At 23.9% G+C, this 25,756-nt stretch overlaps 8 protein-coding genes across 8 annotated transcripts; all 8 read left to right on the forward strand. All coding sequences in view use genetic code 6, as the record gives it.

Annotated features, from left to right (window-relative positions):
- Positions 1 to 2,045: 2,045 nt before the first annotated feature.
- On the forward strand, positions 2,046 to 3,293 carry TTHERM_000895865 (hypothetical protein; the record flags this gene model as incomplete). Its single annotated transcript, XM_012796692.1, has 4 exons — positions 2,046 to 2,094; positions 2,163 to 2,408; positions 2,490 to 2,988; positions 3,203 to 3,293. 4 exons carry the CDS (start codon positions 2,046 to 2,048, stop codon positions 3,291 to 3,293), a joined length of 885 nt encoding a protein of 294 aa, XP_012652146.1.
- Positions 3,294 to 3,512: 219 nt separating this feature from the next.
- On the forward strand, positions 3,513 to 4,177 carry TTHERM_000895866 (transmembrane protein, putative; the record flags this gene model as incomplete). Its single annotated transcript, XM_012796693.1, has 2 exons — positions 3,513 to 3,713; positions 3,779 to 4,177. 2 exons carry the CDS (start codon positions 3,513 to 3,515, stop codon positions 4,175 to 4,177), a joined length of 600 nt encoding a protein of 199 aa, XP_012652147.1.
- A 2,373-nt stretch (positions 4,178 to 6,550) lies between these two features.
- On the forward strand, positions 6,551 to 7,135 carry TTHERM_000895867 (transmembrane protein, putative; the record flags this gene model as incomplete). The annotated part of the gene is made up of 1 exon (XM_012796694.1): positions 6,551 to 7,135. The coding sequence occupies one exon, from the start codon at positions 6,551 to 6,553 to the stop codon at positions 7,133 to 7,135; it is 585 nt and encodes a 194-aa protein (XP_012652148.1).
- A 315-nt stretch (positions 7,136 to 7,450) lies between these two features.
- Positions 7,451 to 8,017, forward strand: TTHERM_000895868 (transmembrane protein, putative; the record flags this gene model as incomplete). The annotated part of the gene is made up of 1 exon (XM_012796695.1): positions 7,451 to 8,017. The coding sequence occupies one exon, from the start codon at positions 7,451 to 7,453 to the stop codon at positions 8,015 to 8,017; it is 567 nt and encodes a 188-aa protein (XP_012652149.1).
- Positions 8,018 to 8,287: 270 nt separating this feature from the next.
- On the forward strand, positions 8,288 to 8,794 carry TTHERM_000895869 (transmembrane protein, putative; the record flags this gene model as incomplete). The annotated part of the gene is made up of 1 exon (XM_012796696.1): positions 8,288 to 8,794. One exon carries the CDS (start codon positions 8,288 to 8,290, stop codon positions 8,792 to 8,794), a length of 507 nt encoding a protein of 168 aa, XP_012652150.1.
- Positions 8,795 to 16,237: 7,443 nt separating this feature from the next.
- On the forward strand, positions 16,238 to 18,980 carry TTHERM_00895870 (hypothetical protein; the record flags this gene model as incomplete). Its single annotated transcript, XM_001031236.2, has 6 exons — positions 16,238 to 16,537; positions 16,619 to 16,720; positions 17,003 to 17,186; positions 17,316 to 18,089; positions 18,324 to 18,756; positions 18,839 to 18,980. The coding sequence occupies 6 exons, from the start codon at positions 16,238 to 16,240 to the stop codon at positions 18,978 to 18,980; spliced, it is 1,935 nt and encodes a 644-aa protein (XP_001031236.2).
- Positions 18,981 to 19,199: 219 nt separating this feature from the next.
- TTHERM_000895907 (transmembrane protein, putative) lies at positions 19,200 to 20,961 on the forward strand (the record flags this gene model as incomplete). The annotated part of the gene is made up of 5 exons (XM_012796697.1): positions 19,200 to 19,352; positions 19,468 to 19,488; positions 19,542 to 20,221; positions 20,304 to 20,613; positions 20,764 to 20,961. 5 exons carry the CDS (start codon positions 19,200 to 19,202, stop codon positions 20,959 to 20,961), a joined length of 1,362 nt encoding a protein of 453 aa, XP_012652151.1.
- A 1,801-nt stretch (positions 20,962 to 22,762) lies between these two features.
- TTHERM_000895908 (transmembrane protein, putative) lies at positions 22,763 to 24,116 on the forward strand (the record flags this gene model as incomplete). Its single annotated transcript, XM_012796698.1, has 2 exons — positions 22,763 to 22,796; positions 22,855 to 24,116. The coding sequence occupies 2 exons, from the start codon at positions 22,763 to 22,765 to the stop codon at positions 24,114 to 24,116; spliced, it is 1,296 nt and encodes a 431-aa protein (XP_012652152.1).
- Positions 24,117 to 25,756: the final 1,640 nt, after the last annotated feature.

A 25,756-nucleotide genomic window follows, 5' to 3' on the forward strand; every position in this document is an offset into this window, starting at 1 on the left:
ATTTTGTTAATAAAATCAAATAATTTGGAAGGCAGAAAATAAATATTTTATTTTGGCAAGTATTTTTATTTATAAAAATATACTTCTTATATCTTTATCAGAGAGGAAAGAAACTATTAAGGAAGTTTATAAGAAAGAAAAATAGAAAAGTAATTTATTCCTAAACTTCATTTTATTTGTTCTCACTAAGGAAAAGAAATAATTTAAATGTAGGTTTATAGCAAAATTTTTTCAGATATTAATAATATTAATAAATTATCATTACAATTATTCAGAAACAGCTAATTGATATGCAAAATAAAACATAGTTTATTATACAGCTTGTAGCCTTTTCTCTTAACTTTTTCTTATCATAAATATTTTGTCAATGTCTTTCAGGGAAATATAGTAATGAATTAACTTCAAACTGTGAAAGTTGCTTTGAAGGATGTAGTTCATGTACTGGATACCAATAAAAAGATTGTCTAGATTGTTTGCCGGAATACACTAAAATATAGCTTACAAATCAATTTATATGCTCTCTTTGTCCTTAAGGATAATTCTATGATAATTAGCAAAAGAAATGTATAAATTGCAATTTTGACTGTGATATTTGCCTTTCATTATCAAAGTGCTTAGTATGTAAATAAGGATATGTGTTTGATTCAAGTTCTTAAGACCTTTGCAGCACTACTGATTGTGCTTTTGGTTATTTTAGAAACCCAATGAATTTATAATGTTAAGCTTGTACTACCTAGGTTGAATATTCCTTAGAATGCTATGTCTATTCAATTGTAAATTATTTATTTTTTAAAAATATTCATTATTTAGAAGTAAACACTTTATTAATTTAATCATTTCTGAAAATACCATTTTTTCAATCTCTCATTTTAAATTTGCTTTTTTTATTGAGAATTTATTGGCTAAATTTCAATAGAAATTAATTTTTATAAAACCATTTTAACTTTTCAAAAAATAATTTATTTATTTAAATAAAATTAATTTAATAAAACATAATTCTAAAAAAAATTTAATTTCTATTAGAAATTTTACTTTCCAAAATTTAATTTAATAAATTTCCTTAAATTTAAAATGACTAATCAATCAAATTTTTATTCCATAATTTTAGAATTTAGGTTTTTTTTAAGTATTTTTATTTTATTTTTTAGTATATTTTTTAGATATTAGATTTTTTTCAACTAATCAGTTTTTTATGATTTTAATATATATATTGAATTAAAATTTTATTATTTAAATAAAATTTATAATTTATTAATATTTTTATATTCAAAGAATAATTATTATTATTTAAAGTCTAATTTTTTTTTATATTTATTTTTTACAGTTTAGAGATAAAAATGGAAAGATAACTAGTTTTTCAGTTGGATCGACTATGTGCTAAGATACCTTTCAATTAAATAATTAATCTTGTAGGTGTTCTTATGGAGTTTATTCTAGTTTTAGTTCATGTATTTAATGCGTTGATCCTAATTGCGTAACTTGCGATAATTAATATAGTTGTAATAAATGTAAAGATGGGTATATTTTAAATAATTAAAATAAAAAATGTGTTCTTTAATGTGACTAGTCTTCATACGTTATGTATTAGAGTGACAATAGTTTATTTTGTGATAAAGGTTAATTTTTATTATAATATAACCAAAGCTTTGTCTGTAAAAATTTTTATGGATATGATTCAAATTATGGATGTTTTAGAGACTTTTGTAGGCCTTTATAGTTTAAATTGTTTGATCCCAAATCTAATAGCTTTAAATGTGTTAGTGTATGTCCTATTGGATATACTGCTAATTTGTAAACACTTTCCTGTATAAAGAATAGTTGCAGTAATGATATTTCTTAGTAAATAAATAGTAGTTGTTTCTATAGGACATGTCCTTTTGCATAATACTTTCAAGCCTATATATCTACGGATACTTTATCTAAGTGTGTTGATATAGATAGTTCAACTTAGTGTTTATTTTAATAAGATGAAAGTGCTTCATGCTTTTTTTGCAAAATTTCTTACATAAAATTTAATAACATCTGCTATAAAAACTGTCAATAGGATGATGGAATAATGTAATGGATATACTATCAAGATTCTGGAGAATGTAAGTAATGTTTAAGATAATATTGCCCTTAATTGAGTTATACATATACTATTGATAATAAAATTTACAAAGGAGTTAATTGCCCATTTAACTATCAAACAGTAAAGTATTCATGCATTGCATGTAGCAATCCTAATATGATAAAATGTGATGATCCATCAAGTACAACATACCTTTGTGATTGGGGAGAAGATAATAAAACCTCAGACTGCAAAAAATATGATTTAAATAAATTAGTTGATAAAGCTTTTGATAGTTATGGTAATGTTGTTAATCAACCTTGCAATAATAAAAATTCTAATTAACTTTGCTAAGTATGTAATTTTCCATATACTTATAATTTCAAAGGTGTCTGCTCTAAATAGTTTTTGTATCCAACTAAGTATTTTATATATTAAGATTTAAGTTCTAGTTCTAAACAATACCTAGTTTTGGACTCTTGTTAACCTAATTAATTTGTTTAGAAAGTTGTAATAGGTTCTGTTTAAATGAGTGTTTGCAAAGACTTTGCAACATGCTTGGAGTAAATTCCTTCATAGGTTGATGGAGTAACTTAGCCAATATGTTCTAAATGCTCACCATACTTTTATAATATGTTTGGAAGCTGCATAGACGCCTGTCCTAGTTTTACTTATTAAAATAAAAATTCTATGACTTGTGAAACTCCTATTTAATATTGCTCCACTTATGTGGCTAATACGTCCAAACCGTAATGCAGCGCATGCTTAGGCGGATATGTCTTAAATAAAAGTACTCCTTCTGACACATGCATACCTTACTCAAGTTGCACAAACGGTTACTATTTTGATGTTACATTTAATAAATATTATTGTAGTTAATGCCCAGCTAATTGTGACGAATGCTTATAAAATTTAAAATGTATAAAACCTTCTGCAGGGTATTATTTATATAATTATAAACCTATTAAGTAATGTCCATAAGGAACATATCTTTCTAATAATACTTGTATGAATTGCGGATAATTTTGTTTGCAATGTACTGATCAAAATACATGCATAACTAGTTATACTGGTAGTTATTTTTATATTGAAAGCAGTTAAGTGTTTGTTTTTTTAAATCCTTAATGCAAAACAAATCAATTTTTTAATTAGACTCAAGGTAATTGTTAGATTTGTGATACTTCTTGTGCCTAATGTTATCAATTTGCAACTTAATGCCTGCTTTGCTCAGATCCAACAATGAATCTTCTAAACTATTAATGCATGAAAAATTGCCCTAATGGATATTATAGCTCATTAGTCAAAACCAAAAATTATTCAAGAAAGATGTGTTTAAAATGTGATGTTTCTTGTCTTGATTGCTAAAATACTCCAGAGTTTTGTCTTACAGGGTGTTAGGAAAATTACTATTTTTATAAAAATAAATGTCTTAAAGACTGCCCAGATAATTATATAAGATTAAATGGAATTTGCCAGTTAAGTTGCTCATCAGGTAGTTCATATGACCCAAATAGTGATTTATGCTGTGACTAAAATTGCACAAAGTGTGATTCATCTAAGTGTACTTAATGCTCTTAACCAAATATGTATAAAAATCCATAAAATATCAAATAATGTCTTTTAAGTTAAGACCCTAATTGCTTAATAGTTGATTTCTAAAATGGTAATTTTTTAAAAATTAAATTTATTTTAAAAAAAATTATTTAAAAATTTTTATCTTTAAAATAGGCAAATGTCTTACTTGCAAAGATGGCTATAAGCTAGATCAAAATAAATAATTATGCGCTTACTTTATTTTGTAGTGCAAAGCTTATGATCCTTAAGATAATAAAAAATGTGCTTTATGCTACTATGGATATTATCTAACAGATAATAATACTTGCTGTGGTATACAAAATTGCTCTATTTGCAATACTAATAATATTTCTCAGTGCTCATAATGTTAAAGTAAATACATTTTTGATTAAAATAACAATTGTATATTTAACTGCTTAGTGCAGTATTGTAAGAGTTGTGTATAAGATAATTAATAATAATGTGCAACTTGCATATCTACATACAAAGTTGATCCAAAAACTAATTTGTGTATATTTGATTGCTTAGTTGATAATTGTTAAAAATGTGTGACTGATGATCAATAAAAATGCAATACTTGTATTGATACTTATAAATTAGATCTAAATACTAAAAAATGTATTTTTGATTGCAAAGTACCATATTGTTAGACTTGTATATAAGGAAATTAAAATAAATGTTTAGTATGTTAACCGAAATATAGAACAAATTTAAATAACATCTGTATTTTTGACTGTTAAGTTAGTAATTGCCTAACATGTGTAGATAATAATTAGCAAAAATGTTAAGTGTGTGAAAATTCTTATGTATTAGATACAATTTCTTAGTAATGTAATTTTGATTGTAAAGTGTAAAATTGTTAAAAATGTTAAGATTATGACTAATATAAGTGCCTTTCTTGTATAAATAAATATAAAGTTGATCCTTAATCCTATTAATGTATTTTTGACTGCAAAGTCCCTAATTGTTAGATTTGTCAATAAGATAATTAGCTAAGTTGTCTAAATTGTTTGCCAAAATATAAATTTGATTAGAAAAATAATTGTGTATTTGATTGTCAAGCTTAAAATTGTTAAACTTGTGTTGAAAATAATTAATTTTAGTGTTAAACTTGTCTTGATACTTATAAAGTAGATCCAGATAGTAAAATATGCATATTTGACTGCAAAGCTCCTAATTGTAAGACTTGCCAACAGGGGGATTAAATAAAATGCTCTGAATGCTACAATAATTACAAACTTGATTCTAAAAAAAATTGTGTATTTGATTGCTTGGCTGATAATTGCCAAACCTGCATTGAAAATAATTAGTTATAATGCTAAACATGCCTTTAAGCTTATAAATTAGATCCTACTTCTGGTCAATGTAAATTCGATTGTAAAGTTTAAAATTGCTAGAAGTGTGTATTAAACGATTAAAACAAATGTGAAACATGTATATCTAAATATAAAATTGATGATTATAATTAATGTATTTTCGATTGTTAAGTTTCAAATTGTAAAATTTGTTAATCTGAAAATTAGCAAGCATGTCTTGTATGCCAGCCATAATATAAGTTAGATTAATAAAATAAATGTACTTTTGATTGTAAAGTTGAAAATTGTTCAACTTGTGTTGATAATAATTAATTGAAATGCTAAACATGTATAGATACTTATAAAATTGACTCATAAACATACTAGTGTGTTTTTGATTGCTAGGCAACAAATTGTAAAACTTGTATTTAAGGAGATTAACAAAAATGTTCAGTCTGTTATGACAAATATAAATTTGATTAAAATTAAAATTGTGTATTTGATTGTAAAGTATAAAATTGTCTAAAATGTGTTTTAAATGATTAAAATAAATGTGAAACATGTATAAATAAGTATAGAATTGATGATTCTAAATAATGCATTTTTGACTGTTAAGTGTCTCATTGCTAAGCTTGCAAAACAGAAAACTAGTTAGAGTGCTTTACATGTTTACCATAATATAAGCTAGATTAATAAAATAAATGTGTTTTTGATTGTAAAGTTGAAAATTGTTCAACTTGTGTTGAAAATAATTAATTAAAATGCTAAACATGTATAGATACTTATAAAGTTGATTCATAGACTAATTAATGTGTTTTTGATTGCTAGGCATCAAATTGCAAAACTTGTATTTAAGGAAATTAACAAAAATGTTCTGTTTGTTATGATAAATATACATTAGATAAAAATTAAGATTGTGTATTTGATTGTAAAGTTTAAAATTGTTAAAAATGTATATTAAATGATTAAAACAAGTGTGAAACTTGTGTTAATAAATATAAAATTGATGATTCATAATAGTGTATTATTGATTGTTAAGTTCCAAATTGCTAAACTTGTTAACCAGATAACTAACTAGCGTGTTTTGCATGCTAGCTAAAATACAAGTTAGATTAATAAAATAAATGTGTTTTTGATTGTAAAGTTGAAAACTGTTTAACTTGTGTTGAAGATAGTTAATTTAAATGCTAAACATGTATAGATACTTATAAAATAGATTTAGAAACAAAACAGTGTGTTTTTGATTGCTAAGTATCGAATTGCAAAATTTGTGAATCTGAAAATCAACACAAATGTTCAATTTGCAATGAATAATATAAAATAAATTAATCCTAAAATTGTGTATTTGATTGTTTAGTATAAAATTGTGAAATTTGTGTTTCAAATGATTAAAGCAAATGTCAGCAATGCTTACCAGATTATGATTTAAATTCAACTAAAAACTGTATTAGAAAATGTTAAGTCTAAAATTGTCAAACTTGTGAGATAGGCAATCCTTCTAAATGCTAAATATGTAACATTAATTACCAAGTAAATTTAAGTAAGTAATGTGAGTTAATTTGTAATGTAAAAAATTGTTTAGAATGTTAACCTAAAGATCCTAATATTTGTCAAAATTGTGTCAATAATTATGTTCTTGATAAAGATAACAAAAACTGTCTCTGCTAAGCATAAAATTGTAAAACATGTTAATCAAATGATGGTAAAATATGCCAAGACTGTAATAATCAATACAAATTAGATGGAAAAGGATAGTGTATTTTTGATTGTTTAGTATAAAATTGTGTAAATTGTGCTTCAAATGATTAGAATAAATGTCAATAGTGCTTACCAGATTATGATTTAAGCCCAACTTAAATTTGTGTTAGCAAATGTTAAGTTTAAAATTGCTAAACTTGTGAGTTAGGTAATCCTTTAAAGTGTTCAGTATGCAACGTTAATTACCAAGTAAACTCAAGTAAATAATGTGAGTTAGTTTGTAATGTATAAAATTGTTAAGAATGCTAATCTAATGATCCTAATATATGTAAAAATTGTGTTTAAAATTATCAACTTGATAAAGATAATAAAAGTTGTTTATGCTAAGTATAAAATTGTAAAACATGTAAATCAAATGATGGCAAATTATGTCAAGACTGTAACAATCAATATAAATTAGATGGAAAAGGAGAATGTATTTTTGACTGCTTAGTATAAAACTGTTTAAATTGTGTGACAAATGATTAGAATAAATGTCAACAGTGCTAACTTGGTTATGATTTAAGCCCAAGTAAGAGTTGTGTTAGCTAATGTTAAGTTTAAAATTGCCAAATATGTGTGATAGGTAATCCTTTAGAGTGTAAAATATGCAATAAAAACTACCAAGTTAATTCAAGTAAGTAATGTGAGTCAGTTTGTAATGTAAAAAATTGTTCAGAATGCCAATCTAATGACCCTAATAGTTGTTAAAATTGTGTCAAAAATTATGTACTTGATAATGATTAAAAAAATTGTCTCTGTTAAGCATAAAATTGTAAAACATGTTAATCTAATGACGGTAAATTATGCCAAGACTGTAACAACCAATACAAATTAGATGGAAAAGGATAGTGCATCTTTGATTGCTTAGTATAAAATTGTGTAAATTGTGCTTTAAATGATTAGGATAAATGTCAATAGTGCTTACCAGATTATGATTTAAGCCCAACTTAAATTTGTGTTAGTAAATGTTAAGTTTAAAATTGTTAAACTTGTGAGTTAAGTAATCCTTTAAAGTGTTAAGTTTGCAATATAAATTATTAAGTTAATTCAAGTAAGTAATGTGAGTTAGTTTGTAAAGTATAAAATTGCTTAGAATGTTAATCTGATAACCCTAATATTTGTAAAAATTGTGTTAACAATTATGTTCTTGATAAAGATAATAAATATTGTTTATGCTAAATTTAAAATTGTAAAACATGTCAAGTAAATGATGGAAAATTATGTCAAGAATGTAACAGCTAATACAAATTAGATGGAAAAGGAGAGTGTGTTTTTGATTGCTTAGTATAAAATTGTGTAACTTGTGCTTCAAATGATTAAAATAAATGTCAGCAATGCTTACCCAACTATGATTTGAGCCCTAATAAAATCTGTATTAATAAATGTTAAGTTTAAAATTGCCAAGCTTGTGTGCTTGGAAATCCTTAAGAGTGTTAAATATGCAATACAAACTATCAAGTTAATTCAGATAAGTAATGTGAGTTAATTTGTAATGTAAAAAATTGTTTAGAATGCCAATCTAATGACCCTGATAGTTGTTAAAATTGTGTCAAAAATTATGTACTAGATAATGATAAAAAAAATTGTTTATGCTAATCATAAAATTGTAAAACATGTTAATCTATTGATGGTAAATTATGCCAAGACTGTAACAGCCAATACAAATTAGATGAAAAAGGAAAGTGTGTTTTTGATTGCTTAGTATAAAATTGTGTAAATTGTGCTTTAAATGATTAGAATAAATGTCAATAATGCTTACCAGATTATGATTTAAGCCCAACTTTAATTTGTGTTAGCAAATGTTAAGTTTAAAATTGCTAAACTTGTGAGTTAGGTAATCCTTTAAAGTGTTCAGTATGCAACATTAATTACCAAGTAAACTCAAGTAAATAATGTGAGTTAGTTTGTAATGTAAAAAATTGTTAAGAATGTTAATCTAAAGACCCTAATAATTGTTAAAATTGTGTCAATAATTATCTTCTTGATAAAGATAATAAAAATTGTCTCTGCTAAGCATAAAATTGTAAAAATTGTTAATCTAATGATGGTAAACTATGCCAAGACTGTAATAGCCAATACAAATTAGATGGAAAAGGAGAATGTATTTTTGACTGCTTAGTATAAAATTGTTTGAATTGTGTGACAAATGATTAGAATAAATGTTAATAGTGCTTACCAGATTATGACTTAAGCCCAACTTAAATTTGTGTTAGCAAATGTTAAGTTTAAAATTGCTAAACTTGTGAGTTAGGTAATCCTTTAAAGTGTTCAGTATGCAACATTAATTACCAAGTAAACTCAAGTAAATAGTGTGAGTTAGTTTGTAATGTAAAAAATTGTTAAGAATGTTAATCTAAAGACCCTAATATATGTAAAAATTGTGTTTAAAATTATCATCTTGATAAAGATAATAAAAATTGTTTATGCTAAGCATAAAATTGTAAAACATGTTAATCTAATGATGGTAAATTATGCCAAAATTGTAACAGCCAATACAAATTAGATGGAAAAGGAGAATGTATTTTTGATTGTTTAGTATAAAATTGTGTAAATTGTGCTTCAAATGATTAGAATAAATGTCAATAATGCTTACCAGATTATGATTTAAGCCCAACTTAAATTTGTGTTAGCAAATGTTAAGTTTAAAATTGCTAAACTTGTGAGTTAGGTAATCCTTTAAAGTGTTCAGTATGCAACATTAATTACCAAGTAAACTCAAGTAAATAGTGTGAGTTAATTTGTAATGTAAAAAATTGTTAAGAATGTTAATCTAAAGACCCTAATAATTGTTAAAATTGTGTCAATAATTATCTTCTTGATAAAGATAATAAAAATTGTCTCTGCTAAGCATAAAATTGTAAAACTTGTTAATCTAATGATGGTAAACTATGCCAAGACTGTAATAGCCAATACAAATTAGATGGAAAAGGAGTATGTATTTTTGATTGCTTAGTATAAAATTGTTTGAATTGTGTGACAAATGATTAGAATAAATGTTAATAGTGCTTACCAGATTATGATTTAAGCCCAACTTTAATTTGTGTTAGCAAATGTTAAGTTTAAAATTGCCAAATTTGTGAGTTAGGTAATCCTTTAAAGTGTTAAGTATGTAACATCAATTTCCAAGTTAACTCAAGTAAGTAATGTGAGTTAGTTTGTAAAGTATAAAATTGTTTAGAATGCTAATCTTATAACCCAAATATATGTAAAAATTGTGTTTAAAATTATCAACTTAATAAAGATAATAAAAATTGTCTCTGCTAAGCATAAAATTGTAAAACATGTTAATCTAATGATGGTAAACTATGCCAAGACTGTAATAGCCAATACAAATTAGATGGAAAAGGAGAATGTACTTTTGACTGCTTAGTATAAAATTGTTTGAATTGTGTGACAAATGATTAGAATAAATGTCAACAATGCTAATCAGGTTATGATTTGAGCCCAAGTAATAGCTGTGTTAGCTAATGTTAAGTTTAAAATTGCCAAAATTGTGTGATAGGTAATCCTTTAGAGTGTTAAGTATGTAATACAAACTACCAAGTTAATTTAAGTAAGTAATGTGAGCTAGTTTGTAAAGTATAAAATTGCTTAGAATGCTAATCTGATAACCCTAATATTTGTAAAAATTGTGTTTAAAATTATCAACTTGATAAAGATAATAAAAATTGTTTATGCTAAGCATAAAATTGTAAAACATGTTAATCTAATGATGGTAAATTATGCCAAAATTGTAACAGCCAATACAAATTAGATGGAAAAGGAGAATGTATTTTTGATTGCTTAGTATAAAATTGTGTAAATTGTGCTTCAAATGATTAGAATAAATGTCAATAATGCTTACCAGATTATGATTTAAGCCCAACTTTAATTTGTGTTAGCAAATGTTAAGTTTAAAATTGCTAAACTTGTGAGTTAGGCAATCCTTTAAAGTGTTCAGTATGCAACATTAATTACCAAGTAAACTCAAGTAAATAGTGTGAGTTAGTTTGTAATGTAAAAAATTGTTAAGAATGTTAATCTAAAGACCCTAATATATGTAAAAATTGTGTTTAAAATTATAAACTTGATAAAGATAATAAAAGTTGTTTATGCTAAGCATAAAATTGTAAAACATGTAAATCAGATGATGGCAAATTATGTCAAGACTGTAATAATCAATACAAATTAGATGGAAAAGGAGAATGTATTTTTGACTGCTTAGTATAAAACTGTTTAAATTGTGTGACAAATGATTAGAATAAATGTCAACAGTGCTAATCAGGTTATGATTTGAGCCCAAGTAAGAGTTGTGTTAGCTAATGTTAAGTTTAAAATTGCCAAACATGTGTGATAGATAATCCTTTAGAGTGTTAAGTGTGCAACATTAATTACTAAGTAAACTCAAGTAAATAATGTGAGTTAATATGCAAAGTATAAAATTGTTTAGAATGCTAATCTTATAACCCAAATATTTGTAAAAATTGTGTTTAAAATTATCAACTTGATAAAGATAATAAAAATTGTTTATGCTAAGTATAAAATTGTAAAACATGTAAATCAAATGATGGCAAATTATGTCAAGACTGTAACAATCAATACAAATTAGATGGAAAAGGAGAATGTATTTTTGACTGCTTAGTATAAAACTGTTTAAATTGTGTGACAAATGATTAGAATAAATGTCAACAGTGCTAGCTTGGTTATGATTTGAGCTCAAGTAAGAGCTGTGTTAGCTAATGTTAAGTTTAAAATTGCCAAACATGTGTGATAGGTAATCCTTTAGAGTGTTAAGTATGTAACACAAACTACAAAATAAATGCAAGTAAGTTATGTGAGTTAGTTTGTAATGTATAAAATTGTTTAGAATGCTAATCTTATAACCCAAATATTTGTAAAAATTGTGTTTAAAATTATCAACTTGATAAAGATAATAAAAATTGTTTATGCTAAGCATAAAATTGTAAAACATGTAAATCAAATGATGGCAAATTATGTCAAGACTGTAACAATCAATACAAATTAGATGGAAAAGGAGAATGTATTTTTGACTGCTTAGTATAAAACTGTTTAAATTGTGTTTTAAATGATTAAAATAAATGTCAATAGTGCTAACTTGGTTATGATTTGAGCCCAAGTAAGAGTTGTGTTAGCTAATGTTAAGTTTAAAATTGCCAAACATGTGTGATAGGTAATCCTTTAGAGTGTTAAGTATGCAACACAAACTATAAAATTAATGCAAGTAAGTAATGTGAGTTAGTTTGTAATGTAAATAATTGTTTAGAATGCTAATCTAATGACCCTAATATATGTAAAAATTGTATTATAAATTATTTACTTGATAAAGATAAGAAAAATTGCTTTTGTTAAGCATAAAATTGTAAAACATGTTAGTTAAATGATGGTAAAATATGTTCAGATTGTAACAATCAATACAAATTAGATGGAAAAGGAGAATGTATTTTTGACTGCTTAGTATAAAACTGTTTAAACTGTGTGACAAATGACCAAAATTTATGTTTATAATGCTTGCCAGGTTATATTTTAAGTCCAACTAAAAGTTGTATTAAAAATTGTTAAGTTTAAAATTGCTAAACTTGTGAATTAAATAATCCTTTAGAGTGTTAAGTTTGTAATCCTAATTCCAAGCTTAATTCTAGTAAATAATGTGAGCTTTTCTGTAAAGTAGATAACTGTGAACAATGCTAAAAAGATAATCCAAACATATGCCAAATTTGCACCTTAAATTATGTTTTTGACAAATATAGCAAATAATGTTTATGTTAAGTACCAAACTGTAAAACATGTTAAAAAAATAATGGAAAGATTTGCTAAGAATGTAGTAGTAAATATAAAATAGATTCTTATGGTGAATGCGTTTTTGATTGTTTAGTTGAAAATTGCCAAACTTGTGCATTAAATAATCAAAATGAATGCTAAAACTGTATTCCAAAGTATAAATTGAATTCATAATTCAAATGTGTGAGTGAATGTAAAGTTTTAAATTGCTCTACCTGTTTTCCTAGTAATACATATTAATGCTAAATATGTAATCCAAATTATCAACTAAATAAAATTAATTAATGCGAAAATATTTGTGATGTTTAAAATTGCTAAACCTGTGAATTTAATAATAATAAGATATGTAAGATATGCAATCTAAATTATTAATTAGATCCAAATAAAGAATGTAAATGCTAATCATAAAATTGTCAAACATGTTAAAAAGATAATGGATAATTATGCTAAATTTGCAATAAAAAATATAAATTAGATAGTAAAAATTAATGTATACCTGATTGCCCAGATAAAAATTGCTTATTATGTGAAGAGTATAATTAAGATTAATGCAGATAATGTTCACCTAATTATATTTTAGACTCAAATAAAAAATGTTAAAATAATTGTAATGTTTCTAACTGCTTAACTTGTATTTTAAGTAACGCTAATATATGCTTAAATTGTTAAGCTGGTTACTAACTAAATGAAAATTAATAATGTATTCCAATTTGCAAAGTATAAAATTGTATTTAATGTAAAATAAATGATCCTCTTGTATGTATTACTTGTGCTAAAAGCTATACAACTGATAAAAATCATTAATGTGAATTAGCATGTGATGATTACGATGATGATTGCTATTAAAAAAGTTTACAATTATAAGGGCATAGCTAAATAGCTAGCTCAGTAGTTAGTGGTGTAGCTGGATTTGTTACTAACGGATTGTATTTATTTACTCCTATTCAAATAGTAATCTCTTACTTTGATTTTCTTTAAACAATCAATTTATTGCTTTATGTAAAAGTGAATTATCCAAAATCATTGTATACTTTTCTAAAAATATTTAATTTTAGTAATTTTGAATTTTTGCCAAGCATCTAAAAAGAGGATGCTAATGTTCCTTAAACTTTCGGAAGAGAACGATTTGACTCAAATTTTTATAGCAATATGTTATAACCTTTAATTGTTTGGGCTAGTGCTTTTTTCATATATTTTGTTTCTTATTTGGTTAACTTAAGTAAAATGGACAAGAAAAGCAGAGTCTACAAAATATTTAATTTCATATACGATAAATTCTTTTATCAGATATTTACAGCAATAATTTTTTTAACTTTCTATAAGATAAATTTAAGTGTATAGCTTCAAATGTATGATACAAATTTAGACTTAAAAGGGATTTTTTCTTATATAATGAGTGCAATTATTTTAATATCTTAAATATTTATGGTATATCTAGGCTTATAGATGATAAGTATTGACGATTTCAATAGTAATAAATTAGTTTAAAAGATAAAACTTAAATATTAACAATTCTCTGCAAAACAATTTACTAAAAGATATCATTTTTTTAATGGTATAATGTTGATAAGGAAAATTCTTTATGTAAGTGCTCTTGTTTTTATGCAAGATGATAAAATGACTTAAATAATAATAATTTAAGGGATATTTAGTATATAGACTTTACTTGTTCTCATTAATAAACCTTATCCCAGCTAGCAACAAAATAATATTATTACTTTTAGCAACTTTTGCTATTTGATATCAATCCTTTGCATAAATGGTCTCATATATGATGACATTGCAAATATATTTACCAAAGAAGTAAGGGAAATATTTGCTTCTATTACAATTGGCATGCTTTCATTGATTTTTCTAAGCAATTTAGTAAAAATAATATAATTAGTTAGAAGATCCTCTTATTAACTATTACCTGGACATATAAATGATTCAAAAAATAAATGATGATTTTATTTATTTCAAAATAAATAAATAACAAATATTATTTTTGTTTAATTTATAAAAATTAAATTTAAACTTGTTTAAATTTTTCATAAATGGAAATTATTTTTTTAATTATCAAAATTTTATTTTTAAAATAAATTTAAGGTAAAATTTTTAATTTTAGAATTATTTTTATAAAAATATTTCTAAACTTATTATATAAAATATGGAGTTTTTGATAAAAAAGTTATTTAGATTAATAGATTAAATATATAATTCAATTAACTTTATTTCATTATTTTCTTTAAATTTTTTCATTTTAAATCAAAATTACTTATAAAATAATTATATTTCAAAATTATTCTTACAAACAAAAATAATTAAATAAATTTAAAATGCACTGCCGTAAAATTATGAATTCAATATCAATAAAAATAAAATTTTATTAAGCTTTATATATTATTTAAACATTTAATTCTGTTACAAATATTTTAATTTTTCATACTTTACATGTATTGCTTTAATTATATTAATAAATATAATTTAAAAGGGCAAATTAACACTAATTTTCAGTTTTTAAATAGAATATATCTAGAAATCTCATAAATTATATTCAATCCGAGATAGTATAGTGGTTAGTATTCCTGCCTGTCACGCAGGAGACCCGGGTTCAATTCCCGGTCTCGGAGCTTTTTATTTATTTTTAATTTTATAAAAAAACGAAAAAATCTTTTATAAGTAATTTATTGATAATTTTCTAAATGATTTTTGCTTTATATAAATTATTTCTATTTTATAAAAACTTTTTTTGAAGTTAAATTAATAAAAATTAACAAAATAAATTTAATTTCTAGAAGTCTATTAGGCTTCTATATTTAGTTTGAGGATATTAGATACAAATAAAATGATTTAATATTTATTTACTATATTTAATAGAGTTATTTGTTTATATTATTCATATAAAAAGTTGGATGTATAAAAAATTATGGATATAGAAAATTAGTTTATATTTTATTCATAGCATCTTTTAAGTGTCCTTTTCTTGTTTGCTGAAATTAATAAAATCTAATACACAAAATATAATTTAATTTTAAAAAAATAGAGGGAAAAAATTATTTTGCTTAAAAATTAAGCATATCATATTTTTTCTTTAAATCAATATAAAAATTTGTTTTAAAATACATATATATTTTCCTTGAAAAACATTTTTTATTATTAGATTTAAAATATGTTTATAAACTATCTTTTTATAAATATATCTGATTGAATAAATATATATATAACTTTATATCAATTTTATCTATTGATTTGAAGTTTATTTTTAAGAGTTTCTTCTTTAAAAGTATTGATAAAGCTGGAAGAAGAAAATTAAATTAGTAAAAGAAATGAGAAAATTAGATTTTTTTTCATAATAATACTAATATTACTTGTATTTTTTAAAATTCTATTAAGAATATTATTTGATCTCAGATTAAAAAAGATATTTTCTTCAATCATCAAAAAAAATTTAAGAAGAAACAAAATAAATTCTTTTATTATAAATATATTTTCGAAATAAACAATATTAATAAAATTCATTTTAGGTTTGAAAAAATTGAATTAAATTGTATTATATTTATTTAGCAATAGTTTTTTTTGAATGGTTATATATATCAAAAAAACAAATCACGTAACAAATATACTAAAAATTTAGTGAGAGCGAATTACAGAATAAATTAACAAATCCAAAAATTCTTTTTATTTGTTCTTCTTAATTAAAATAGAAGAAGCTAAGGATAGTTGTAGACACTTAAATTGAGAAACTATTTCTTTAGGTTATTTATTTAATTAATTAAAAATTTACATATTATCAGCCTAGAAAGAAGATCAAATAAAAATGCAAAAAAAATTATCTTTTATAATATAAGTAATTGGATGGATTATTTGCTATCTATCTGACTTTGTTAATAGCGATTGCAGTACAGGTACTTACTAAAATGAGTTAAGTGGAAATTGTGATAATTGCTATGTTGGGTGTAGCACATGTACTGGATATTAATAAAAAGATTGCTTAGATTGCTTACCTACATTTAAAAAAATATAGCTTTCTAATCAATTTATTTGCTCTCTTTGTCCTTAGGGGTAGTTTTATGATGATTCAGCAAGCAAATGCTTGAATTGCAACTTTGATTGTGATGTATGCCTATCATTATCTAAATGTTTAGTATGTAAATAGGGATATGTATTTGATTCTCTTATATAAAATATATGTAATAAGGTTAATTGCGATTTTGGTTACTATAGAAATCCTATTAATTAGCTGTGTGAAAAATGTACCACTCAGGTTTCAAATTCAACAAATTGCTTAGTGGAATATACTGTAATTATTTAAATAATTATAATATTTTTAAAAATTTGGAATAAATTATCTTCTTAATTTTTAAAGAATAAATTTTAATTTTTGAAAATGATTTAAAATTTTAAAAATTAAAAAACTTACATTTAATATTTTAATTGAACTTAAAAATTTTAATCAGAAAATTATTAATTGTTTACAAATTTTTGATTAAAGAATTTTAGAATCAATTTTTCTAATTTGATAAAAAATAAATTTTTAATTTTAATACTAAAATTTTTAATTTTTTTCTTTTTTTTAATAAAGTATTATGACTAAAATGGCAAACCTACTAGTTTTAGTGTAAAACCATTAATATGCGATGATACTTATTAGTTATAATATTCGTAATGTACTTGTTAAATAGGTGTTTATCGTGATAGTTATAGCTGTACTACATGTACTGATCCTAATTGCATGATTTGTTATTCATTTAATAGTTGCTCTTAATGTAAATATGGGTATGTTTTAAATTAAAATACCTATAAGTGCGTTTTATAGTGTGATTAAACATAATATGTAATGTAATATTCAAATGCTAATAGTCTGTAATGCTATTAAAGTTAAGTATTAGTATAAGATAATAAAAACTCTTATTGTAAGTACTTTTATGGATATGATTCTTATTATGGATGTTTTAACTCTTATTGTAGACCTTTATAATTTAAACTATTTGATCCAAAATCTAATAGTTTTAAATGTGTAAGTGCTTGCCCAATAGGATATACTGCTAACCTATAAACATTTTCTTGTATTCAAAATAATTGTACTGGCGATATATCCTAACTAATAAATGGTACATGCTTTTATAGGACATGCCCTTCTGGATATTACTTTTAATAATTCTAAGATCTCAAAACACCATCTAAGTGTATAGTGATAGATAATCCAAATTGTATGTATCAATTAGATGAATATCCTACATGTTTATTTTGTTAGAATTCATATATTTACAACAACGGATATTGTGTAGCTCATTGCTAAGGTAACGATCCTTAAAACGATTTACTATACTACTAAGAATCAGGAAAATGTAATTATTGTTGGAAAAGTTACTGTTCCTCCTCTTAATTTGAGTACACATATATTATAAATGATGTAAGTTATATAGGAAACAACTGCCCAAACAACTATCAAAATGTTAACAAAAAATGTGTTTTGTGTAGCAATCCTAAAATGATAAAATGTGATACTCCAGAAACTACAAAATATTTATGTGACTGGGGAGAAAATAATACAACACCTGATTGTTAAAAATATGATTTAACCAAATTAACCTAAAATTCTTTTGATGGCTATGGCAACATTTAAAATTATAGTTAATGTTATAATTACGATCCCATTACTAAATTATGTAAAATTTGCTATTAATGGTCCCCCTATAATTTCAAAGGAGTGTGCTCAAGCTAATTTTAATATCCAACTAAGTACTTTATATATCAGGATCTGAGCTAAAATATTCAAACACAGTACTTTGTTTTGGATTCTTGTAAACCTAATTAGTTTGTTTAAAGAGTTTTAATAAACTCTATATATATGAATGTTTGTAAAGACTTCGCTTAGTGCTTATAATTTAAAACGTAAACAGTAGATGGAGTTGATTAACAAATTTGTGCTTAATGTGCACCAAATTTTTTTAATATTTTTGGAAGTTGCATTGATGATTGCCCAAATTAAACATTTAAAAACACAATTTCAATGGCTTGTGAAACTCCTATTTAAAACTGTGCATAGTATTATCAGTAATCAAAATAACCTTTATGCACTACTTGTTTAATAGGATATGTCTTATATAAAAGCTATCCATCAGATACATGTGTACTTTATTCAAGCTGCAAAAATGGTTTTTTCTATGATTTATAATAAGGTTACTGTAATCAGTGTTAAGCAAATTGTGATGAATGCTTATCTAATTTAAAATGTACAAAACCTTCTGCTGGATATGTTTTATATAATTTTTAGCCTGTTAATAAATGCCCATAAGGAACATATCTATCTGGTAATAGTTGCTAAAATTGTGGGTAATTTTGTTTGTAATGCACAGATTAAAATACATGCTAAAGCCCTTACTCAGGTAGTTATTTTTATCTTATAAGTAATAAGGTATTTGTTTACTTAAATCCTATATGTAGTACAAATTAGTTTTTTAATCAATCTCAAGCTATCTGCTAGAATTGTGATATATCCTGTGCTTAGTGTTATAAATCAGCCACTTAATGTCTACTCTGTTCTGATTCAACTATGAATCTTTATAACTATTAATGTATAAAAAATTGCCCTATTGGGTACTATAGCTCATAAGTAAAATCCACAAACTATTCAAGAAATATGTGTTTAAAATGTGATTCTAGTTGCTTTGATTGCTAAAATACTCCAACTTTTTGCTTAACAGCTTGTTCCGATGGTTACTATTTTTATAAAAATTAATGTTTGAAAGTATGCCCAACAAAATATATAGCATCAAATGGAATATGTAAGCTTAATTGCTCAGATGGCTAAACTTATGATCCAAATAGTGACCTTTGCTGTAGTCTAAATTGTACTAAGTGTACTTCTACAATATGCACATAATGCTAAAATCCTAATATGTTTTTAAACCCAATAAATTAAAACTAATGTATTTAAACATCAGATTCTAATTGTTTATCAACTGATATTTAAACTGGTAATTTTTAAGAAAAAATAAATCTAATTCTTCTTTTTTTTTTTAATTTTATTATTTAAATTAATAGGAAGCTGTATTTAATGCACAAGTAATTATTAATTTGATACTGGTAAAAAAATATGTATTTATTTTATTTAAAAGTGCAGTATTTATGATTAAAATGACTAAACTAAGTGTATTTAGTGCCAGTCAGAATATTACTTAACAGATTAAAATGTCTGCTGTGGAGTTTAAAACTGTTCAACTTGTAATAGTAATGATATATCAAAATGTAATGCTTGCAAGCAAATGTATGCTTTTGATTAAAATAATAATTGTATTTTTGACTGTCAAGTACCAAGTTGCTAAACTTGTGTTCAAAATAATTAGAAGTAATGCGCTTAGTGCATATAAGCATATAAAGTTGACCCTAACTCTCAACAATGTGTCTTTGATTGCTAAGTTTAAAACTGTTAAATATGTGTTAAAAATGATTAATAAAAATGTAGTACTTGCATTAGTACATATAAACTTGATTCTTCATCTTAATGTATCTTTGACTGTTTAGTTTCTAACTGTCAGATTTGCTAAACAGGTAATTAGTAATAATGCTAAACTTGTGCCCCAATGTACAAAGTGGATTAAAACTTAAAGTGTGTATTTGACTGTTAAGTTGATAATTGCTAAACTTGCGTTACAAATAACTAAAAGCAATGTAGTACATGTATAAGCACTTATAAAGTGGATCCAAGTAATTTATAATGCATATTTGATTGCCAAGTTGCTAATTGCTAAACATGTTAACCAGGTAATCAATTAAAATGTTAAATGTGTGCCCCAATGTATAAAACCGACTAAAATTATAAGTGTGTATTTGACTGCTAAGTTGATAATTGCTAAACTTGTGTTACAAATAATTAAAAGCAATGTAGTACTTGTATAAGCACTTATAAAGTGGATCCAAGTAATTCATAATGCCTTTTTGATTGCCAAGTTGCTAATTGCTAAACCTGTTAAACAGGTAATCAACAGTAATGCTAATTATGTGCCCCAATGTATAAAACCGACTAAAATTATAAGTGTGTATTTGATTGCTAAGTTGATAATTGCTAAACTTGTGTTACAAAAAATTAAAAGCAATGTAGTACATGTATAAGCACTTATAAAGTAGATCCAAGTAATTCACAATGCATTTTTGATTGTTAAGTTTCTAATTGTTAAACATGTTAACAAGGTAATCAATTAAAATGTTAAATATGTGCTCCTATGTATAAACTTGATGAAAGCAATAACTGTGTTTTTGATTGTAAAGTTTAAAATTGCTAAATCTGTCTTTTAAATAATTAAAATATGTGTAGTACTTGTCTAAAAAGTTATAAAATAGATCCTAATAGCCAACAGTGCATTCTTGATTGCCAAGTTTCTAACTGCAAAACATGCTAAGCTGATAATCAGTTATAATGCTAAAATTGTGATCCAATGTACAAACTTGATTAAAATAATAACTGCATTTTTGACTGTAAAGTAAATAATTGCTAAACTTGTGTTACAAATAATTAGTTATAATGTAGTACTTGTATGAGTACTTATAAAATTGATTCCTCTCTCTAATGTATATTTGACTGTTAAGTTTCTAACTGCTAAACTTGTATTCCAGGTAATCAAAATTAATGCTAATAGTGTCAACCAAATTACAGCATTGATTCTAGTTTAAATTGTGTGAATATCTGTAAAGTTGCAAATTGCCTTACATGTGTATCTTCAAATCCAAATTAGTGTGTCGCATGTAACTAAAATTACAAACTTGATTTAAGTCAGTAATGTGTTCCTAGTTGCTAGATAGAAAATTGCTAATAATGTTTGCCAAGTAACTCTATGATTTGCTAAAATTGTATTTAAAATTACAAATTAGACAGTACCTAATCAAGTTGTTTATGTTAGGTTAATAATTGCTAAAAATGTATCCCAACTGATGGTAAATAATGCTAAACATGTATTACTAAGTACAAATTAGATAATACAAGCTAATGTGTATTTGATTGCAAAGTGTCAAATTGTTTATAATGTATTTCAGACAATTAAAATTAATGCTAATAGTGTCAACCAAATTACAGCATTGATTCTAGTTTAAATTGTGTGAATATCTGTAAAGTTGCAAATTGCCTTTTATGTGTATCTTCAAATCCAAATCAGTGTGCTTCATGCAACTAAAATTACAAACTTGATTCAAGTCAGTAATGTGTGCTTAGTTGTTAGGTAGAAAATTGTTAACAATGTTCATCAAATAACTCTTTGATTTGCTAAAATTGTATTTAAAATTACAAATTAGACAGTACCTAATCAAGTTGTTTATGTTAAGTTAGTAATTGCTAAAAATGTATCCCAACTGATGGTAAATAATGCTAAACATGTATTACTAAGTACAAATTAGATAATACAGGCTAATGTGTATTTGATTGCAAAGTGTCAAATTGTTTTTTATGTATTCCAGACAATTAAAATTAATGCTAATAGTGTCAACCAAATTACAGCATTGATTCTAGTTTAAATTGTGTGAATATCTGTAAAGTTGCAAATTGCCTTACATGTGTATCTTCAAATCCAAATTAGTGTGTCGCATGTAACTAAAATTACAAACTTGATTTAAGTCAGTAATGTGTTCCTAGTTGCTAGATAGAAAATTGCTAATAATGTTTGCCAAGTAACTCTATGATTTGCTAAAATTGTATTTAAAATTACAAATTAGACAGTACCTAATCAAGTTGTTTATGTTAAGTTAATAATTGCTAAAAATGTATCCCAACTGATGGTAAATAATGCTAAACATGTATTACTAAGTACAAATTAGATAATACAGGCTAATGTGTATTTGATTGCAAAGTGTCAAATTGTTTATAATGTATTCCAGGCAATTAAAATTAATGCTAATAGTGTCAACCAAATTACAGCATTGATTCTAGTTTAAATTGTGTGAATATCTGTAAAGTTGCAAATTGCCTTACATGTGTATCTTTAAATCCAAATTAATGTGTTACATGCAACTAAAATTACAAACTTGATTCAAGTCAGCAATGTGTGCTTAGTTGCTAGGTAGAAAATTGCTAATAATGTTTGCCAAGTAACTCTTTGATTTGCTAAAATTGTATTTAAAATTACAAATTAGACAGTACCTAATCAAGTTGTTTATGTTAGGTTAATAATTGCTAAAAATGTATCCCAACTGATGGCAAATAATGCTAAACATGTAATATTTAATATAAATTAGATAGCAGTAAATAATGTATATTAGATTGCTAAGTATAAAATTGCAATTAATGCATCATTGATAATTCGTATGCATGTTAATAATGCTTACCTACGTTTACTTTAAATTAAAATAATAAATGTATCAGTAACTGTTAAGTTAAAAATTGTCTAGTATGTGATACTAAAAACTCTAACAAATGTGAGACATGTAATGAAAATTATATTAAAGACGAGAGCTAATAATGTATCTAAAATTGCAATATAAAAAACTGTAAAATTTGTGGTTATATTAATATTTGTGAAGAATGTTAATAAAACTACAAATTAAATGAGGAAAAATAATGTGAATTATAATGTGAATATAATGAAGATGAATGCTATTAAATTAATCTTAAGTAATAAGAAAATAGCTAAATAGCTACTAACGTAGCTGGTGGTATAGTAGGATTTGTGACTTATGGATTGTTCATATTTACACCAATTTAAATAATATTTTCTTTATTCGATTTTTTATAAACAATAAATCTACTAACCTATGTAAAAGTAAATTATCCTACTTCGTTATACACTTTTGTTAAGCTTTTTAGCTTTAGTAATTTTGAATTTTTGCCTAGTATAAAAAGCGATAATGCATAAGTTCCATAAACTTTTGGTAGAGAAAGATTTGATTCTAATTTTTATAGCAATTTAATATAACCCTTAATAGTATGGGTAACAGCTTTTTTTATTTACTTTATATCATATCTAGTAAATATAAGCAAAATAAATAAAAGCAGTAGGATATTTAAGATTTTTAACTTTATTTATGAGAAATTCTTTTACTAAATATTTATAGGTCTAGTTTTCTTAACTTTCTATAAAATTAACCTAAGTGTGTAACTTCAGATATATGGAAAACGTTTTGACTTAATAGGGACAATATATTTAATAATAAGTTTATTAATTTTTATCTCTTAAACTATTTTTGTAATTTTTGGTTTAGAAATTATAAAAAATAATAATTTTAATAATCTAAGTTAGTTGACATTGATTTAAAGGCTGAAAAATAAGTTTTAGCAATTTTCTACCAAATAATTTGTTTACAGATATCATTTTTTCAATGGTTTAGTGTTATTAAGAAAAATATTTTTTGTGAGCACACTTGTCTTTCTTTAAGATGATAAAATAACTCAGATTATTTTAATTTAAGGAATATTTAGCCTATAAACTTTACTATTGTTAATAAACAAGCCTTATCCTTATAAAAAATAAAATAATATTGTTATCCTTTGCAATTTTTATTATTTGCTTTCAGTTCTTTGTATCAATGGACTAGCCTATGATGATATAACAAATATATTTTCAAACCAATTACGTGAGTTTTTTGCAGCTGTAGCAATTCTTTTTTTATCTTTGCTCTTTTTAAGCTACTTATTTTATATTTTTTAAATTATCAAAGGCCTATCTTCATCACTTTTACCTGATAAAGTAAAAATGCTCAATAGTAGGTGAGAAAAATATTACTTTTGGATAAATTGATAATTCTAATAATAATAATGTAGTTAATCTTATTTTATGTGTTTTTTATTTTGTTTTGAGATTTTTGGATTTATATTTTTATAGTTTATAATGAATTTATTAATTCTTGTGAACACTGAATGACTAAAATTTGATAATTAAATAACTACAAAATACATTAATTTAATTAAATAAATAATTATTTTTTATTTTTAATTTAAGAACCTTTTTTTTAATTAATACAATTAAGTTTAGAATGTATTTTTAAAATGTAAGTTCTAGTTTTTTATCTCTAATAATTATATGTTTCTAATAATTTTTAAGTAAAATTTAATCCGAAATAAAAAGACAATCATTTAAATAATAATTCCTATTCAAAATAATCATTTTTGGGATTAATATAAAAAAAATAAACCACTTAAATTGATGGAATTATATTAAAATAATTCTTTAATTGCTAAATTTATCAATGTAACAGGACATTAGCTTTCCATAGTATCTTTATCTCACTTAAAATCACTTAAAGCAAATTACTTTCCTACTGATTAAAATACCTTAAGGATTCAAATATTAAGGCACCATCAATCTTTTTTTACCCTTTTAAAATACCCTTTTTAAAATGTAAATTTTTTAAAAACTTTGTAATCAAATGAAAGGGTATAAATAAAATATTCTCTTCGTATTTAAATCTAATTTATAATAATTTCTTTTAAAATTATAATTTTATGTAATTAATTATTTTTATTTTTGTTTAAAGAAATAAAATAATATTTAAAATTATGATTAATAACATCAAATCCGAGATAGTATAGTGGTTAGTATTCCTGCCTGTCACGCAGGAGACCCGGGTTCAATTCCCGGTCTCGGAGCTTTTTTTAAATTATTAATAAAATATATGCAGAAAATTTAAATATTAAATTAATTGATTAAAGTTATCTAAAAATATTTACATTATCAATTAAGTTAAATTAATTAATTTTTTTAATTATAGATATTAGTCTAATTTATATTAACATAAACTATTATTTAATTGAATATTTGATAATAATTAATTTCTGATTTTTTAAAAAATTTTTAAAATTAAAAAAAATTACTTAATTGTTTTTAGTTTTTAATGTTATAATTAAATTTTCTTTTTATTATTATTACAATATCATAAAAATTATTTGGTGTTTGATATAACTAATTCATTCATAATTCTTTTTTATTTACTTAAATGAATAAAACCTTAAATAGATTTATTGCTTGTGGATCTGAAAAAATCTAAAAGTTCACATAAATTAAATTAAATTTTATTTTTTTTGATAGAACTTTAAATGATTGTCAATGATTTTCAAATGAAAAATCTTTTAGCATTTTTAGTCTTAAAAGCTTGATAAAAATAAAATAAAATTCCATAATTTTTCTGATTTAATTAGTTATTTTTATTCAGTAATTTTTATAAATATATTTAAAATATATTAAACTTATTTTAGTATAAAAGGTATCAATAATATAAGCTCAGGATTAAAAAATTAACAAGAAGAATAATCAAATATTTTCTTTTATAATTGTTTAAATTTGTTTAACTTTTTACAAAAACCAGAAGAGAATTTATGTATTAAACCAATCTTATTCAAAATAAAATATATTTT

The sequence above is a fragment of the Tetrahymena thermophila genome, assembly GCF_000189635.1.
Source record: "Tetrahymena thermophila SB210 genomic scaffold scf_8254707, whole genome shotgun sequence".
Classification (NCBI taxonomy): domain Eukaryota; phylum Ciliophora; class Oligohymenophorea; order Hymenostomatida; family Tetrahymenidae; genus Tetrahymena; species Tetrahymena thermophila.